Raw genomic sequence first — 18156 nt, forward strand, 5'->3', positions numbered from 1 at the left:
TAGGGATAGGGTGCAGGCGGCGGTTTGGAATTGGGCCTCTCTGCCCAATGATGCCAAAAACATTCTGCCTACTGCAGGTTTAATTGTTAATTGGTAAATAAATCAAGCAAAGTGATAATTTGATCCGTCATGTCAGCAAACCTACCTGTTCAAAATCTCCCAAGCCTGCAGTCCATCCTGTGAGACCAGGTAGAGGGAGCAGAGTCACCTGAATCATCCAGGGGAGGAGTCTAGAGAAGGGGAGGCTATATGAAGGCTGGGTGTGTTCTGGTTCAGATCCCATTTTGACTGAGTCCACCAGTAAATTGTTTGTACAAATCCCTTCGCTTGAGACCAATGCTGCCAACCCAGTAAGTTGTTCACAGTGATTTTGATAATTTAGTTTAGACAACATGTGGTTTATATATTCTTTGAGTTATTTCAACATATTCTCTACCTTGATTTAAAGTGTGCATCCACCTCCTTAATAGATCCGGATATTGTTCTGGAGCGGTGTAATATAGGTCATATAGGTAATATAGGTATATTTTGTTAAATGGGGCACAAACCGAGTCGTAGGTGGAACATATCGGTATTTGTTTTAAATTAAGGTTAGAGTTTACAAGCTGATAGAGGAAACCTAGAAAGTTGCGGAAGGTCTAATTTTTTTAGGTTAGGTTACAACCTGTTCATACATTGGCAATTAAAATGATTAAAACCCATTTAGATGTGTAAAAACGTACATACAGTCCCTTTAAAGCAAAGTGACTCTTAGTGATTTGTGGTACATTTGTAGTAGGGATGTTCATAATTAACCGTTAAACCGTTAACCGACATTAAGCATTTTAACCGATAACGGTTCGATATCGGTTAAAACGGTTAATTAAAAAACTCAAACCGGCTCAAACTGGCTGCATGTCTGCTACACTACATGCAGCATCGTAGCTGCTAAGTTAACGCTCCCGGACGGTGAACTGGAGACAGTGAATGCAGCATCGTAGTAATTTGTAGTAAATGAGCTAAAACATTAAGGAACTTAATGTTAACAAAAACACTGGTATGGTCCTTTAAGATGCTCAGTAGACCTGTACATTCACCAATAGCAGGGCAGAGGTGAACTGAAATGAACCTCTGCAATCCACAGCCCCCCAAATCTGATGAGAGAGAGAGAGAGAGAGAGAGAGAGAATATCTGAGCTCTGTAAAGTCAGTCAAAGTGAGACAGATGTAAACAGGAAGTGGGCTATTTTTCAATGCAGATGTAGTTCATCTGACTGGATGTACCCCACATACCGAACAATGTATCTGCTATTAGTTGACATTACTCACTAAAACACACCGTTGAATTGATTTTTCAAATTTCTAGGGGTTAGACCTAAAATATCTTATATTATTAAATTATTTTTTTTCATCTTTGTCATTTTCAATTTTATTATTTTTGTTTGAATAATTCTCTTTGTCACGCGATTCCCAATTTTCACCTCAATATTATCGCAAATACTTTAAATCACCTTATAAAACTGCACTATTAATACACTACACTATCCTTATTTTTCTTTGCCTGGATTTAACCAGGTGAAATGTCTGAGATTCAAATACTCTTTCTCAAAGGAGCTCTTTCTATAAAGGCAGCGATAAAAACATTAAAACATGAAATACTAACAACATAAACATGCTGCGTCACGTGCTACAAAAGAGCACTCGAGCATTCATTATATTTAATTAAGAAGTAATGCTATATTTTGAAAATAACATGCTGTATATCATTCAAGTATTTATTATTTTTTTGGAAAATTCCATATTCATAAGAAATGTATCTACTATACATACTTACATACATAATGTGTATATATATATATGTATATATTGCTTCTATATTTACCATATACCAAGTACTTCCTTTATTATTATACTGTATATTATTTTGTAAATACACTATTATTTTTATTTTATTATTTTTTGCTACTTAATTTACTGTTTTCTTAATGGAGCTTACAGTGACGGTGTGACAATAAACATCTTGAGTCTTGAATATATATATATATATATGTGTGTGTGTGTGTGTGTGTGTGTGTGTGTGTGTGTGTGTGTGTGTGTATATATATATGTGTGTGTGTCTTTGAGTTTTCTAACATAGGCTATTTATATATAACTGTCTTTTTAACATAAGCTACTTCAAAACTCTTCAGTATAATGCAGTATTGGGGAATTTTATTTAGAAAGTTTTGACCGGAAGCGCTGTTGAACGGTGCCGTGCTTGACTCTCCGGGATGAGAACCGAGCAGAGCCGAACAGAGCCGAGTAGAGCCGAGCAGAGAGAGAGAGGGAGAGAGAGCGAGAGAGAGAGAGCGAGAGCGAGAGAGAGAGAGAGAGCGAGAGCGAGAGAGAGAGAGAGAGAGAGCGAGAGCAGAACAGGTTTGAGCTGCAGTCTGACTGAAACACTCTCAGTGTCTTTAGACCGGAGACCGGATCAGATCGGAGCTGGAGGAGGAAACGACTCGATACTTTGTTTCTTTTTGTGGATTAATATCTGGAGACATTTGATCCAGCTGGTGGTTGAGTCTCCTCTGCGCGCGGAGGACCTGGAGGACCTGGAGGACCTGGAGGACACGGACTGAGACATCCAGCTGGAAGAAGAGACGCCAACAAAGAGCGTTCAAGGAAGTCTCAGCTGAGAGACCGGGAGTTCGAGAGAGAAAGTGTCTCCTCCTGCAGCGGGGACATGGTCTCCTGCAGCAGGGACATGGTCCTCCGGTCCGGTCTCACTTTGCTGGTCTCCAGTCTGCTCCTGGTGAACGGACAGTACGGTGGAGGTGGAGGAGACCGGGGAGGCGTGTCGGTACCGGAGCACGGGTTCTGCCAGCCCATCTCCATCCCGCTGTGCACGGACATCGCCTACAACCAGACCATCATGCCCAACCTGCTGGGCCACACCAACCAGGAGGACGCGGGTCTGGAGGTGCACCAGTTCTACCCGCTGGTGAAGGTCCAGTGCAGTCCGGACCTCAAGTTCTTCCTGTGCTCCATGTACGCGCCCGTGTGCACGGTGCTGGAGCAGGCTCTGCCTCCGTGCAGGTCTCTGTGCGAGCGTGCACGGCAGGGCTGCGAGGCGCTCATGAACAAGTTCGGGTTCCAGTGGCCGGACTCGCTGGCCTGCGAGACCTTCCCGGTGCACGGTGCCGGAGAGCTGTGCGTGGGCCAGAACATGTCTGATAGAACCGAGCCGGAACCAGCATCGGGACCGGGCGGGTACACCACCGAGCGAGCGGTTCCGGATCCCGTGAGCGGTCAGTTCCGGTGCCCGTCGTCGCTCCGGGTTCCTCCCTATCTGAACTACCGGTTCCTGGGTCAGGAGAACTGCGGAGCGCCGTGCGAACCCAAAAGGTCTCACGGGATGATGTACTTCAGCGAGGAGGAGCTCAGGTTCTCCAGGATCTGGATCGGGATCTGGTCCGTGCTTTGTTGCGCGTCCACGCTGTTCACCGTTCTGACCTACCTGGTGGACATGAAGCGCTTCAGCTACCCGGAGCGTCCCATCGTCTTCCTGTCCGGCTGCTACACCATGGTGTCCGTCGCCTACATCGCCGGGTTCCTCCTGGAGGACAAGGTGGTCTGCAACGACCGCTTCGACAACGACATCCGGACCGTGGTGCAGGGCACCAAGAAGGAGGGCTGCACCATCCTCTTCATGATGCTCTACTTCTTCAGCATGGCGAGCTCCATCTGGTGGGTCATCCTGGCGCTCACCTGGTTCCTGGCGGCGGGCATGAAATGGGGCCACGAGGCCATCGAGGCCAACTCGCAGTACTTCCACCTGGCGGCGTGGGCCGTGCCCGCAATCAAGACCATTACCATCCTGGCCGTGGGACAGGTGGACGGAGACGTGTTGAGCGGGGTTTGCTTCGTCGGCGTCAACAGCGTGGACGCCCTGCGTGGCTTTGTGCTGGCGCCGCTGTTCGTCTACCTGTTCATCGGGACGTCCTTCCTGCTGGCGGGCTTCGTGTCGCTGTTTCGAATCCGAACCATCATGAAGCACGACGGCACCAAGACGGAGAAGCTGGAGAAGCTGATGGTGCGGATCGGGATCTTCAGCGTGCTGTACACCGTGCCGGCCACCATCGTCATCGCCTGCTACTTCTACGAGCAGGCCTTCCGGGAGCAGTGGGAGCGGACGTGGATTGGCCAGACGTGCAAGACGTACGCCGTGCCGTGTCCCGTCCAGAACCACCCCAACATGAGTCCCGACTTCACCGTCTTCATGATAAAGTACCTCATGACGCTCATCGTGGGCATCACCTCCGGTTTCTGGATCTGGTCTGGGAAGACCCTGAACTCGTGGAGGAGGTTTTACACGAGACTGGCTAACAGTAAACAGGGTGAGACCACGGTCTAACGTGGTTTAACCCCGTCCCCCCAACACACAGACTCCTTAGTGACAAACTGAATGATAATCCACTTTTCAGCATTTTCTTTTGATTTTTCTCGGACTGACGGAAGATACTTTTGTAATGTACATATGACATTTGTGAGAGTTTTGTAAGTATATATTTGTATTTAAAGATTTAAAAAAAAAATCCTTTTTAAAAAAACAAACACTCATTTTTTCGTACTTTGGACATAATGGAATTGTACTTTAATCATCACAAAGAGCCAGCTGACCATCAGCGACCCCCGAGGCCCCGTGACCCGACTTTACTGTGGACACCACTGGGAGTATTTCACATCCAGCAGCGTCGGTTGTCTTTGATCAGTGAGCTCTCCTGTGAGCGGCGCTGGGTCTATTCTAAGCAGAGTCCCGTGAAACCCAAGTGCTTCCTCGTGGCTCCCTCTTATCCCGATTAACCAGCTGTAGTTTGTGTTTCTGTTGTGCAGCTGAGCAGCAGTTGCCTGGGTCTGAAGGGAAGTGTCAGCGGCCTGGGAGAAAGAGACAGTGCGCAGGTTGTGAATGTGAGTCATTGTGACAGATGCTTGTGGTCTGTAGCTCCGGCCCTGACAGTCAGATCATTCCTTTCCAAATAAAGCACACACATAATTATGCCAGGCTGAAGGACCATACCAGTGTTTGTGCATGTTTCAGTTCTGTATTTGACAGTATTACCTCCTCTCAAGGTAATAATATGATGTGTGTTTTTCACCTTACTGGAAACAGTTTTCCTTTTATTCAGCTACAAATCATCTCACAGACACTTTAAAACTGGGTAATTCTGCACAGTGACCATCATGTCTGCTTCATATTGTTAATGTTATTGCTGCAGCTGTAAGTGTAGATCGATTCCCTGCGATATATGACACAACAATTTTACAACTTTTACCAAATTATCAAGTTCCCAAGACCCTGTTAGGAAGGAAAACACATCATGTTATGGTGTTACAATGATTCGCGTACGTAGACATGAATTTCACTTTTTTTTCCCGTGATGGTCAGCACGAGATCAGTTCGTATGTAATCCACGTAATTGTGAACCAGGAATTATAAAGAACGGCAAAAAACACAGGACTTTCACCCGCTGTTGGTGTCCCCGTGTGAAGCCAGAGGTCAAAGTTGATTTATTTGTCGCGTAACTTCTTAACTTAAGTTACGGCACTTCCTGAGTTATATAAACCCAAACCGCAATCTTTTCCTAAACCTAAGTAGTTTGTCGGCTAAGCCTAATCAAGTCGAGTTTTATTTTGAAAAGGCTGAAGCGAGAATTGACATGTGTCCCATGTTGAATACGTTGTTGAAAGTCGTGCTGAGTGTTATGAAAAAAAAGCGTTGTGTCTATGTACACTAATCAGTTATTTAAACCCAAACCACCATCTTTTCCTAAACCTAACTGAGTAGTTTTATTTTGAAAAGACTGGAGCGGAAATTGACACGTGTGCGTCACGTGTTGCTGGAAATTTTGTTGGAAAACGCACAAAAAAGATGTTGTTGAAAGTCACGCTGAGCATCACAAAAAAAAGATTGTGTCTATGTTCACGAATCAGATCTGATTTTGTGATTATTTCATCAACTGCCGTGAGACTGTGTTGGATCTACTGTATGTCCTACAAGAATCTTAAATATGCACAAATACTGGTTCCTTTTTCCAGCAGTGATTCAAAACAGCATTCATATTATGGACTGTATTTGTGTTTAGTGAACTTAGAATAAAATGAATCTGAGTTGTTAAACTACTCAGCTGGGAAACATTCAAATCAAGCAGAAGACCTCTTTAATTTACATTTTGTTTTTGTGCATACGTGCTATGTAAAAATCCTTGGACACCCTTTGGACTTTACAGTTTGTTCAGCTATCCAGTAATAATAATAATAATATATATTTTTTCTAGTTTACCAAAGCAATAAAGAACATTTGATTTATTTTCATGAATTACTTCCAACTAAATGAAAGACTACTACACCCTTTGTGTCATCAGAGTAGAGCAAGGAAAGCTTTATTGATGATTGATAAATAATTTCAGACATTTGTCTATTTGCTGACTAGGAATGCACCGATCTGACGTTTTCAGTCCCGAAAGCGATACCTGGACTTTGTGTATCGGCCGATAACCGAGTACCGATCTGATACCGGTGTTTAATTAATAAGCTGTATGCCTCACTGTGGTGAAGTGACTGGGATCATTCTGTTATGTGTATATATAAGGAAACATCAGGCTTGAATTAAACATTGCTTTCTTAACTTTGTAAAGCAAAATGTAACAAATAAAATACATAAATAGGAATTTACTGAATTGTTATGTATTATTAAAATAATACATAACAACTTAGCAAAAAAGAAAAGCTTCACAATTAACAGGAATTACAATTCAAGTGTAAACCTTTTTAATGCAACAACAAATTGGTCAACACTTAAAGGTCCCATATCGTGCTCATTTTCAGGTTCATACTTGTATTTTGTTTCTACTAGAACATGTTTACATGCTATAATGTTCAAAAAAACAATTTATTTTCCTCGTACCTTCTGCCTGAATATACCTGTATTCACCCTCTGTCTGAAACGCTCCGTTTTAGTGCATTTCAACGGAATCGCAACGGAATTCCGTTGCTAGGCAACAGTTTGGGTCCATGTTTACTTCCTGTCAGCTGATGTCATTCACATCCACTGCAACAGGAAATAAACTGGGACACATTTAGAATGTTTGATGTGATGATCTAAATATTGTATATTTGTGACATCATAAAGGGACAGATATCCTAACGGCTTGTTTCAAACGCGTAACTTCTGAATACGGGCTGTGTGTGTTTCTCCGTATATTGAGCGTTTTTGATAGTTTAACAGTATTTATATAGCACTTAAACCTGCTTTATAATGTCAAAGACCTGAAAATCTCACTTTTTACAATATGGGACCTTTAAACAGGAATTCAAATTTTAGTATATAATGTATTTAGTGTATAAACATAGAACTGAATTGATTAGATCAGCCCCATTGTCACCAATGGTATTGGTATCGCTGCATCCCAATTGGACAAGAAAAAAACAAACAAATAATTGGTCAATTGTGAAAATAATCTGCATATTAATAATGAAAACACAGGTTGGGGTCAGATTTATGGTGTCAATCAGATATATTTGCACCAACCTTCACATCTCTTGCTGCTCAGATCTTACGTTGAGGTTGTTAAACATGATTCACGTTATTGCCAGTAAAAGATGAGAACTCATTTCAGGAGGACTTTACTGCATTATTTTAGGGTGTAGCAGCGTGGGGTTTCCGTTTTAGAAAACAGGAGCATGTTGTGGAATGCGAGGCTTACGGAGAGCTTAGGGGGGTCATGGTAGTTTTCTAAAGAACTAAATGATCCTACTAGCTTTCTTTATCTGAGAGTTCACAAGAGGCACTTAAGAGTTGAGGTGATGATGTTCTCAGATACTGAACAGTAAATTCAACCGCATGTCCCTGATGACACAAGGGATGTAAGTTTGCATATATATGTTTGGAAACCACATATTATAGTAACTTCATTAGAAGCAAACTTTGTTGAAAAGGGTGTCCAAACGTCCACACAGCACTGTGAATATGGTTCCAGTTGATAGTGGGGAGGAGGCTGTTTTATCATGCACATATCCTAAAATGTTTGTAACAAAGCATATTTTTGATTAATTTGTACCGGCACATGTTATTGTTTTTTTTGTTTTTTTAACCCCAGAGGTTGAATGTGTCAGTTATTGTTGAGAGGAGACTTGGGTTGATCCCTGCAGAGTAATTTGATCCTGGTTGAACATAGCTGCGTGTCTGCACTGTGGGATTGAAGAGCAGCCAGCAAGCTCGCATGTCTTCCACTGCAGGAGAAAGGAAGCCTTGTGTTGAAATGCAGAGCGGCTGCTGTCAGTGCAGCTCGGCTCACACACACACACACACGCACACACACGCACACACACGCACACACACACACATACACACACACATCAGGACTTGTGTTCTTGTCAAAACGCTCTTCCACATGGTGCTTCCGGTTCATAATAATCCTTTTATTGTGTTGACAGCTCTACAATAGTCGCAGCTTTGAAGTAATTTCCTTTGCATTTGCTATGAAGAGAACCTTTATATTTATAGAAAAAAATCTTATATATACACTACATTGATTGCTTTATGAGAATAAAAACAATCTCACCATTGCAACTGTCAAGCCGTTGTAAAATGTCTTTTTTTCCCCCCTTAAATTGGTATAGGAACAGGAACCTGTTGGTTCAGACTTCTTCTTAAAGGTCCCATATCGTGCTCATTTTCAGGTTCATACTTGTATTTTGTGTTTCTACTAGAACATGTTTACATGCTGCAACGTAAAGAAAACCATTTATTTTCCTCATACTGTCTGCTTGAATATACCAGTATTCACCCTCTGTCTGAAATGCCCCGTTTTAGTGCGTTTCAACGGAATTGCGTTGCTAGGCAACAGTTTGGGTCCATGTTTACTTCCTGTCAGCTGATGTTATTCACATACACTGCAACAGGAAATAAACTAGAACACATTTAGAATGTTTATGTTTAAAACCGTGTAATGGTCTAAATATTGTATATTTGTGACATCACAAATGGACAGAAATCCTAACGGCTTGTTTCAAACGCACAGTTTCTGAATACGGGCTTTGTGTGTTTCTACATGGATTGAGTTTTGATACTTTCACAGTATTTATATAACACTTAAACCTGCTTTATAATATAAAAGACATGAAAATCTCACTGTTTACAATATGGGACCTTTAAAGGGGACATATCGTGCTCATTTTCAGGTTCATACTTGTATTTTTGGTTTCCACTAGAAGATGTTTACGTGCTTTAATATTAAAAAAACACACATTTACAAGTATACAAGTATGAACCTGAAAATGAGCACGATATGGGACCTTTAATACTCTTCTCATCTCACTAGGAATAAGTAAGCAAACAAGCTGATTCCATTTGTATTTAGGAAAAGAAATATGAATCGTATTGCAAGGAAACGGTGTAAAAAGAAGCAAGCTTTTCTTAGTTTACTTTTTGCAGTGGGTTTAGAATCAAACACTGGAATGCAGCTTAATCCCTACGTGACTTTTTATATGTAGTCGCACTAATAACTACAACTCCTAAAAAAAACCTTTAGGCCCCGGTGTGGCGGCCACGTTCACGGGTCAGCTGCCTGCCTGCCTCAGTCATTGTTCCAGGCTGCTCCTCACCATGCTGCTTTCTTCTTTTATCAGTTACCCAGCTTTTAAATCCACCACCGCACGGCCCCTTTGAGTTCTGACATGGACCGTCGTATGAATATGACAACTGTGAAGACTGGCCTTTTCTTTGTTAGAAACTGGAACGTATTTTTGACACTGTAATACTGAATAGTCAGTGTGTTTCTCATGGTGAGTCAGTCGCCGCCTTAGTATATATTACAGGTTTACCACGACTCTTATTGTAGGTTCATCTGCAGTGGGCTTCATCCCCCACATGGACTTTACCAACACTAGTGGGAGAGAGAAGATGGAAAACAGTCCTGTAATGCAGATTGTATTCATCATACTAATGTGGAACTGAAGCGGTGGCTCAGCTCAGTAGCTTTAATACTCACATCTGGTTCCACTGTATGATCTGGATTTGAACACAGACTATATTGTTTTACATATGTCATGCTTTGGGGGGCAGCTAAAGGTTAGATCAGGCAGCAGCCATGTTCTGGCTCCTGTTGCAGAGAGACAACAGTAGCTCATACTGTCGACCTCTTCTCCCTTTCTATACTGCAAAAAGTAGATTCAAGACAGATTTACGCCAGTGGGCAGAGGTAATAGTGCTGGTTTCAAGTGCAGTTTATTATATTATTATATTTTATATCATCAGATTAATATAAAATATAAGAATGAAAAAAAGGAAAACACGAATTATATAAAATGAATGCCTGTTTGTTAAACCAAGATGATATGGCGGTACTGCACTTTATCAAGAAAACCTGTCTTTATTTTCTTTTTTATAAATCTGTCGGAACTTATCTACACAAGAAGCAACCTCACTTCAACTCAGGATTATGCTGTATGGCATATTTTGGCTTTGCCTTAAATACTTCATCATGTTAAAGGACAACAGTTGGTGCAGTGCTGCTGACTGCTTTCCAAAGCACAACATGGTGTTTTTCCTTCCTTCCAGGTAGCTCGTGGCTTCACTTCATTTAAATGTGATATGAAAATGAACATGCAGAGTTAGAGGTAATGCATGCACAGTGAACATAATGTCTGCTTTTATTGTCATGAGTTCTGTTATTGTAGCATGATGGTGCAAGCTCCTTTGGGACGTATGTCTGCAGTGCATTACTGAGCAATGACAACTTTACATTATACTTATACTGAATACGGGCTGTGTGTATTTCTCTGTTTATTGTGCGTTTTGATAGTTTAACAGTATTTATAAAGCACTTAAACCTGTTTTTATAATATAAAAGACATGAAAATCTCACTTTTTACAATATGGGACCTTTAAATGTAAAATATACATTATTTCTATGGGAGAAAACTGGTATGATCCTTTGAGTTGTCATTACAGCAAATAGCCAGTGTAGTCTCTCACAGTATGCTTTTTCACTACATAACCTATTTATATATGAAACTGAATATTTGAACCCAACGTGGATACTCTTGGAGTGGAATGTGCTATAAATAAGAACCTCGGGGAAAGTGGACCTCCACTGTTCTTTTTCCCCCAAAGTTTTCTATTTCACTCCTCATTGTTGAATCTCAAAGTGCCTCAAGGTCAGCGGTGTGTTTTCTGCAGCTCTGCTTTTACAGCGGCAGCATCTCGCCAAATGAGCTGGCACCATGCTGCCTTCCACTGTGAACTCCACCTGCCTGTCTCAACCTGTGGATGACTGATGTGTTGTTTTATGTACTTCTTAGGCTGTCTCTCACTCATACGCCCACGTATGTCACTGCCTGTGCTGCGCGACTCAGATCACTGCCTTTCACTTGTTCCCTTTTTTATCTTCCTTCAGCTGTTGGTCCCATGCACTGAAAGACAACGGTTACACGTTCACATATCATTTGCATTACAATTTAGATAAGGTGTGCTGAATCCCTAAACCTATATGTGGCCTTCTTTCTGTTGCTAATGCCAGTGTGGAGATTACAACACAGTGGGAGCAGAGAGAGGTTCTTCATCTCCCCCCAGAAGGAGTTGTTGTCAATTCTTTAACACAAATCATAATGAAGGTTTGTGATAGTGTGTGACGGTGTTATCAAAGATCGCACTGTTAAGCTATATTCTCTTGAGAGGCACAGAGGGAGCAGTTCCAAACGCAGTGTCAATCACAGGGGCACTGCGTCTTGGGAGATGGAGGGGGAGGAAGGGGTGCATGATTATCTTTCACAGTTCCCACCCATATCTCCACTCACCACATACAGTACGCCCAATCTACTCTCTCTTCTGCAGTCTACATGAAACCACCCGTTAAATGCACAGTTCATGAACATTTCAATTACTGCCATGCCGTCACGTCTGAAGCCACCGCACGGCTTCAGAACCAAAGACACTTCTCACGGTCGCAGGTTATTTGTTATCACTGTTAGGCGAAATATGAACCGGCTCAGATGAAAATGGGACACTAATTCAACCGTCTATTGAGGCTTAAGACGATACACAATGGGACAGATGCTCAAACCTACGAGGCATGGTTAGCCTAAGCCAGGGGTCGGCCACCTTTACTATCAAAAGAGCCATTTTAGGCAAAAAACAAAAACAAAACAGAAATCTGTCTGGAGCCGCAAAACATGTGATCATTGTGATGAAGGTAACACAGTTTATAGTCTAAGCATATAGTATATAAGTCTAATGCAGTGAGGGACAATATCTGTCATTGTTTTGTGTTGTTAATTGATTTCCAATAATAAATATATACATACATTTACATAAAGCAGCATATTTGTCCACTCCCATGTTGATAATAGGATTAAATACTGGACTAATCTCCCTTTAGTATCCCTAAAGTAAAGATTTATTTTTAAATCAACACTTCCTGCTTTTCATATCCCGCAGTGCGTGATGCCAAATACAGTCAGCGAGGACAGGTTTTGGTAGAAGTCAGTTCGGTACCAGACCTGACAACCTCACTGTGAGTCACTGCACCGGGCTGTTTGCCAAGAAATAGTTCCAGATCGTCACTCCTCCTAAAACCACAACATTGTGGTGATTACATTTTTTGTTTGTGTACCAATTAAACATGTGAGACACAATGTGTTAATTAGTATGTTGGGAAGGTGATAATAAAATTTGATTTGAACTTTGGACGCAGCCAGACTACATGTCTCCTCCTGTTTACAGTCTTTATGCTAAACTAGGCTCACCACGTCCAGCTCTGTACTTAACGCACATGACATGACATTCAGTTTCAATACCTTCACACTACCTGGGTTAAAAGGGGAGATATCATCTGGAGTACCTACCAACCCACAAACTGTGGAATAAGACGACCCAGTCAGTTTTTTTGTGGGCTGCATAGATCAGAAAACGTGATTCAACAAGTATTCAGATGTGGCTTCCCTTCCTATGTCACATGCACATGTACACTGATCAGCCATACCATTAAGACCACTGACAGGTGAAGTGGATAACATTGATTATCTGGTTACAATGGCACCTGGCAGTGGGGGGGATATATTAGACGAGGGCAAGTGAACACTTTAAACTTTGTGTTGGAAGCAGAAAAAATGGGCTTGAAAAAGTGACTTTTAGCCCCAAAGAGCAGTGGGATCATCGGGTCTCCCTTTCTTTACTTGACTGAGTTTCTACTCTTCATTAATCTGTCAGAATAAAAGCTTTAGAAATGTACACATTACACTTAAAAACAAAACAATCAGCCACATGTATGTTCAGAGATAAAGTCAAAAAGTCAGGTTTCATTCAGCCTCCAGTTGTTCGATGCGGAGTGTCACAGCACCTTAACTGCTCCCTAGAGGAGGAGGAAAAAAAAAAAGTTGAAGGGAGGAAACCTATCAAATTCAATGTCTCTGTGTCTCAGGCTGAGCTGAATGAAACTATGCGAGCATGAAATTCCCTAATGGAAGCCGTCTGTTTTCAACCTTGACTGTCTCTTAAAGAGCTCCAGATAAGAGCCGCCAGGAGAAGAAAGGCCCGAGTAGTAAAGCTACAGTTTCATGCCTTTAAGAGCTCCAAAGGGAGAGGAAAACTGTCACTGTGATGAACGGAAGAGCCACCTGGTTTAACCAGTTCAATCAACTGGTGTTCATATTTTAGTGGTTTCATAAAGACTTTATGGGTTCACAGTAACCAGGGATGTCGTGAAGGGTAGAGCCCTGTAAAGTAAACTTATTAATGGATAGTGGGCACGACCACTTTCCATTTGCCTTTATTCACTTCCTAAATGTCCCAGTCTTTCAACAAAAACCTGTTGTTTGAAATCTACAGACATTTAAGCATGTGATTGTTAAATGAAAAAAACATATGGTGCAATGTTCACCATGTGCATCTATGATTGTAGCCATGGCCTTTGAATTTTTGATTGAGTAGGATTTGACTGATATAAAAATAATTCCTATGAATCATCACTAACACTGGATTTTCTTATTCTGATGTGTTCGGGACGTCATCAACCTCTATAAAAACAACAACATAATGACCAGGTGCCAGAACGTAAGCACACATCCAAGAGGATGCTACGGAAATGGTGGACACAGCAACGAAAAAAAAGGCAAATATAGCGAGGCAAAAATGGCAAGCAGACAATTAAAGCTCGTTCCAAAACGAGAGTTGGCTTTCACCCGCTGGCGAGCAACTTAACCCTAACCGAGGGCATTTCATTTTATGATTTCCTTTCCTTTTATCTACATTTACATCATTATTAATACACAGAGTTAAATATATACAGTAGAAATAAGGTGCCAACGGTCCTTTATCCTTCACATCACACAAAGATCCCTGTTATTGCACACATGTTGTTGAGGATTTCCCCTCAGCAGTGCTTCATAACAAGTGCTGGGACTGTAGGGAGCTGTCTGTGAGGTGATTGAACCCAGAGTTCCTCTGTGTGGTGGAGCAGAGACAGAGGCAGAGCCGTCCTAATGGGAAACACAGACCTGGGTATAAATATCCACAGTGCAGCGCTTTCTGCTGTGTGTGTGTGTGTGTGTGTGTGTGTGTGTGTGTGTGTGTGTGTGTGTGTGTGTGTGTGTGTGTGTGTGTGTGTGTGTGTGTGTGTGTGTGTGTGTGTGTGTGTGTGTGTGTGTTGCCAAAGGGGAGGAGCAGGAGCAGGGGGGGTTATGCCAGCACACTTAAGGCTATGGCGAGGGTAATGAGAACCATGTTGGTGGGGGTTAGACCTTGCTAAATGACTCATTCCATAACAATGCTCCAAACCCCAAAATGGAGTGCGGGATCATAGATGTGATCTCACAGCAGTCGGTTCACGTCTGCATCAAGCTTTGTGTTTAACCTTTTACAATGTGAGTAACTGTTCATATTATAGATGACCAAAAAAGATGGAAAATATGTTGTTGTACACAGTATGCATGTACAGGTATTTATTATTGGCCTACAGTTATGTGATCTGTTTTTTTAAAGGGACTGTTTGTAAGAATCAGAAATGTCTTGTTAACAGCGACACCTGTGGCCGTTAAGTCAACGAAAGTCAGCGTCCTGCTGCTCGCGCTTGTGCTCGCTCTACATAGACATGAACGAGCATCCGTCAAAACAGTGAGGAGACACATTCACTAGATATTCTCAGAGCTAAACTAACTCTTCTGCAGTGTGGAGTGAGCAGCATGCACGGGAGAGGTGGAGAGAGAGAGAGAACGAGCGCGGTCTGTGAGTGAAGGCAGGCAGAGGAGCAGAGTACAGCAGAGACTCCGGTCCTGGAGACCAAAGCTACGGTCTCCCCCGAAAAGTTATCTAACTATAATGCAAAGAATCTCTGTCTGTCTGTTGGTGTGTCCTTCGTATATCTCGAGAACCGTTCCTCCAATCTACGTCACACTTGGCGGGTGTACTGCTGGGAACCTATAAGGACGTGTAGTGTCGAACTTGGTGCAATTTGGACACGCTGGCAGGGTTCTTCAAGGCTCTGCAGACTGAGTTGAGCTTGTTGTCTGCAGCGGTCAGACCGCGGCTCATTGACTACGGTTCAGTTTTGCTGCTGGATACTGGATATATGTTACAACCCAACTCTTCTTCACTTCCCTGGAGTCAACAAGCAATGAAGGGTTCTCAACAGCATTTGCTGCATTCAGTTACATTTTCACTTTATGTCGTAGTTTCAGGGCCCAACCATGTAGTTCTTTCCTAAACCTAAAGTGACGCCAAGGGGCGTGATGAAGATGATGATGATGTGTTCCCTTTAAGAATTCAACTTTTCGTTTGTAAGAGGAAGACATTGTTATCTCATCTTAATATGTACATAGTGTCTCTCAAGCCAGAAAATGAAGAAGAAGAATTACTTCAACAATCTTTTAAAAATGTTTTTCACTCCTTGTTACAGGTAGGAGCACAGGACCCATCGACATGCAGAGATGTTCAAGTGAGCAGTTAGGGGTTGCTCAAGGGCACCTCAGCAGTGACGGGCACCTCTCGGGCGACCAGCCCACACTCCGTACAGTACTTGGTCCGTGCTGGACTTGAACCAGCCGACCTCCCATGCCAAGCCCCCCACAGACTGAGCTACTACCGCCCACGCAGGTAAGACACAAGCTGAATGTAATAAACTGAGCTGGTTCTTCTCACACAGTGTTTTAAATGGACTAGAGCTAAACTGCAGTCACATTTTAAAAACAAAATGTGCTTTTACGAAGAAATATTTCTTATACATCGGTGCTAAAACAGTCATTATCAATAAAGCAAACATGCCCACCGTTCTCTGCCAACAGCCTCTCAAAAGAGAGGATTTGCTGCTATTGTCTGTTTTTATATAATTGAAGATGGAATATCTTTGGGATGCGGACCGTTAGTCGGACAAGACAAATAATTTTAAGACACCACCTTGGACTCGTGATAAACATTTATTTTTCTATTTGTGGACATTTGAGGCTGGTTAATCAATAACAAACATAACTGTCACTTGTAGCCCTACTCCATATTAGGGGTGGGAATCGATTCACGATTCATGTATTGCGATATTAATTTTGAAATAGATTTTTTTATGCAATAATCGATATGTTTGCTTCATTTGAGTCTATGTGGAGGTAGAAGGAAGTTACCACTTTTATTGTTGTAGTCTGAGTAATGTGACGTCATATCCGTTCCGTATCCGTCAACCAAAACAAACCTCAGCGAGCCGAAACGAGAAAGTAGAAAACGTTGGAAGGTCAGCATGGATCCGACCTGCGCCCTCTCATGTTAAATCCAGCGTGGTAAACACTACACATCCAGTAAAGGATGGAAACACTTTGGGTTTCACACATTGACAGGAAAAGCAGAGCTAGACATCACGGCTAAAGCTGCATGCTAACTCTGTAATGGACAGGAAACGTTATCGTATTACGGTAACGTAAGCTCCCGATGGAGCTGACCATGAATGTAAACTCAGAAAAAAAAGTCTGGAAACTTGTGTTTGGTGGATTATTTCTCTGTTGTTACAATGCTAATGGTCATTGTATTTTATATCGTTGGAAAGCCTGTTTATTTACCTTCACAATGATGTCCAACTTGTAAGGATCATGCATTTGTAGGATGAGCAGCACAGCTGATCATGTGGGTAGCGCCCAAGTGAAATTTGCCAAAATTCTCTGCCGATGCTTAACAGTGTATTCTCCTGTTTCCAACGATGTAAAATACAATGCCAATTAGCATTGTAACAACGGAGAAATAATCCACCAAACACAAATTTCCAAACTTTCTTTTCCGAGTTTATAAAGAGAACCGAGCTAGCGACCACCTTGGAGAATTTAGAGGAAGTGTCCACGTGTGACTACATCCGTTTTTCAAAATAAGGTGTTAACAAAGGGAACTGTATATACAAAATGCATATATGGAAATAAGATTGATTAGATTATATTCACCAGAAGTATAAAACATTACATGTCCCTTATAAATTAAAAAGAAAATACCACTAACCTGTAAGGGAAATGTCTTTAATCTTTGATTTTTGGGTTGCTGGAAAAAGAAATAATTCCTGACAATGACTGATATATTTGACTTCAGGACAACTCTGACTACATATACATGCTGAAAAGCAAACATTTTCACTGGATTAATTTACCCTAGAAGTGTATGACTGAACTTTTTCCCCATGGTCTAGTGTTAAAACAGTTAACACAAAAAATTGCAATACAAATCGAATCAGCACCCGAGTATCGTGATAGTATTGAATCGGGATATAGGTGTGTATCGTCCCAGCCCTATTTCACATACTCTATTTTTAAATCACATTTTAGCTGTGTTTGGTTAGACACCTCTAGCTTGCTTTTGATGTACTGTATTTAGATGTTGGGTATGAAACGTCATGCTTGACCTTGGGAACAGTCTGAGAAATGCAGTTGAAAGAAACAAAAAGTGACTTTGACTTAATTTTTTTATCACACTGTTCAGAGATGTTTACTTGCAGTCAGCTCTCTAATAGATCTCAATGAGGTTTATAGACATTTATAGTCGGAGATCCACCACCTTGTGCACCAGCCTGAGATGAGACGAGGGCAACGCCTGCCTCCTTCAGAAAGCTTGATCTCTCTGATATGATTTTTGGCTGGAAGCAGGAAGACGTTGGATGGAGGGAGATGGATTGTGTGGGTATTA

General features: G+C 41.9%; 1 protein-coding gene and 1 long non-coding RNA gene across 2 annotated transcripts in view; both read left to right on the top strand.

The window, feature by feature from the left end:
- Window positions 1–167: 167 nt before the first annotated feature.
- The window catches only part of LOC141778387 (uncharacterized), a 58281-nt gene continuing 40292 nt past the window's right edge, over window positions 168–18156 (top strand). The window contains exons 1-2 of the long non-coding RNA XR_012596061.1: window positions 168–350; window positions 15908–16104. This is a non-coding gene — a long non-coding RNA (uncharacterized LOC141778387). The remainder of the gene's footprint in view (window positions 351–15907; window positions 16105–18156) is intronic.
- Window positions 2357–8593, top strand: fzd1 (frizzled class receptor 1). Its single transcript, XM_074652579.1, has one exon. It carries the CDS (start codon window positions 2701–2703, stop codon window positions 4369–4371), a length of 1671 nt encoding a protein of 556 aa, XP_074508680.1. The 5' UTR covers window positions 2357–2700; the 3' UTR covers window positions 4372–8593.

Source organism: Sebastes fasciatus, chromosome 12, assembly GCF_043250625.1.
Source record: "Sebastes fasciatus isolate fSebFas1 chromosome 12, fSebFas1.pri, whole genome shotgun sequence".
Taxonomy (NCBI): Eukaryota; Metazoa; Chordata; class Actinopteri; order Perciformes; family Sebastidae; genus Sebastes; species Sebastes fasciatus.

Coding starts and splice junctions, on each gene's coding strand:
- fzd1 (XM_074652579.1), top strand. CDS start 2,701: ATGGTCTCCTGCAGCAGGGACATGGTCCTCCGGTCCGGTCTCACTTTG.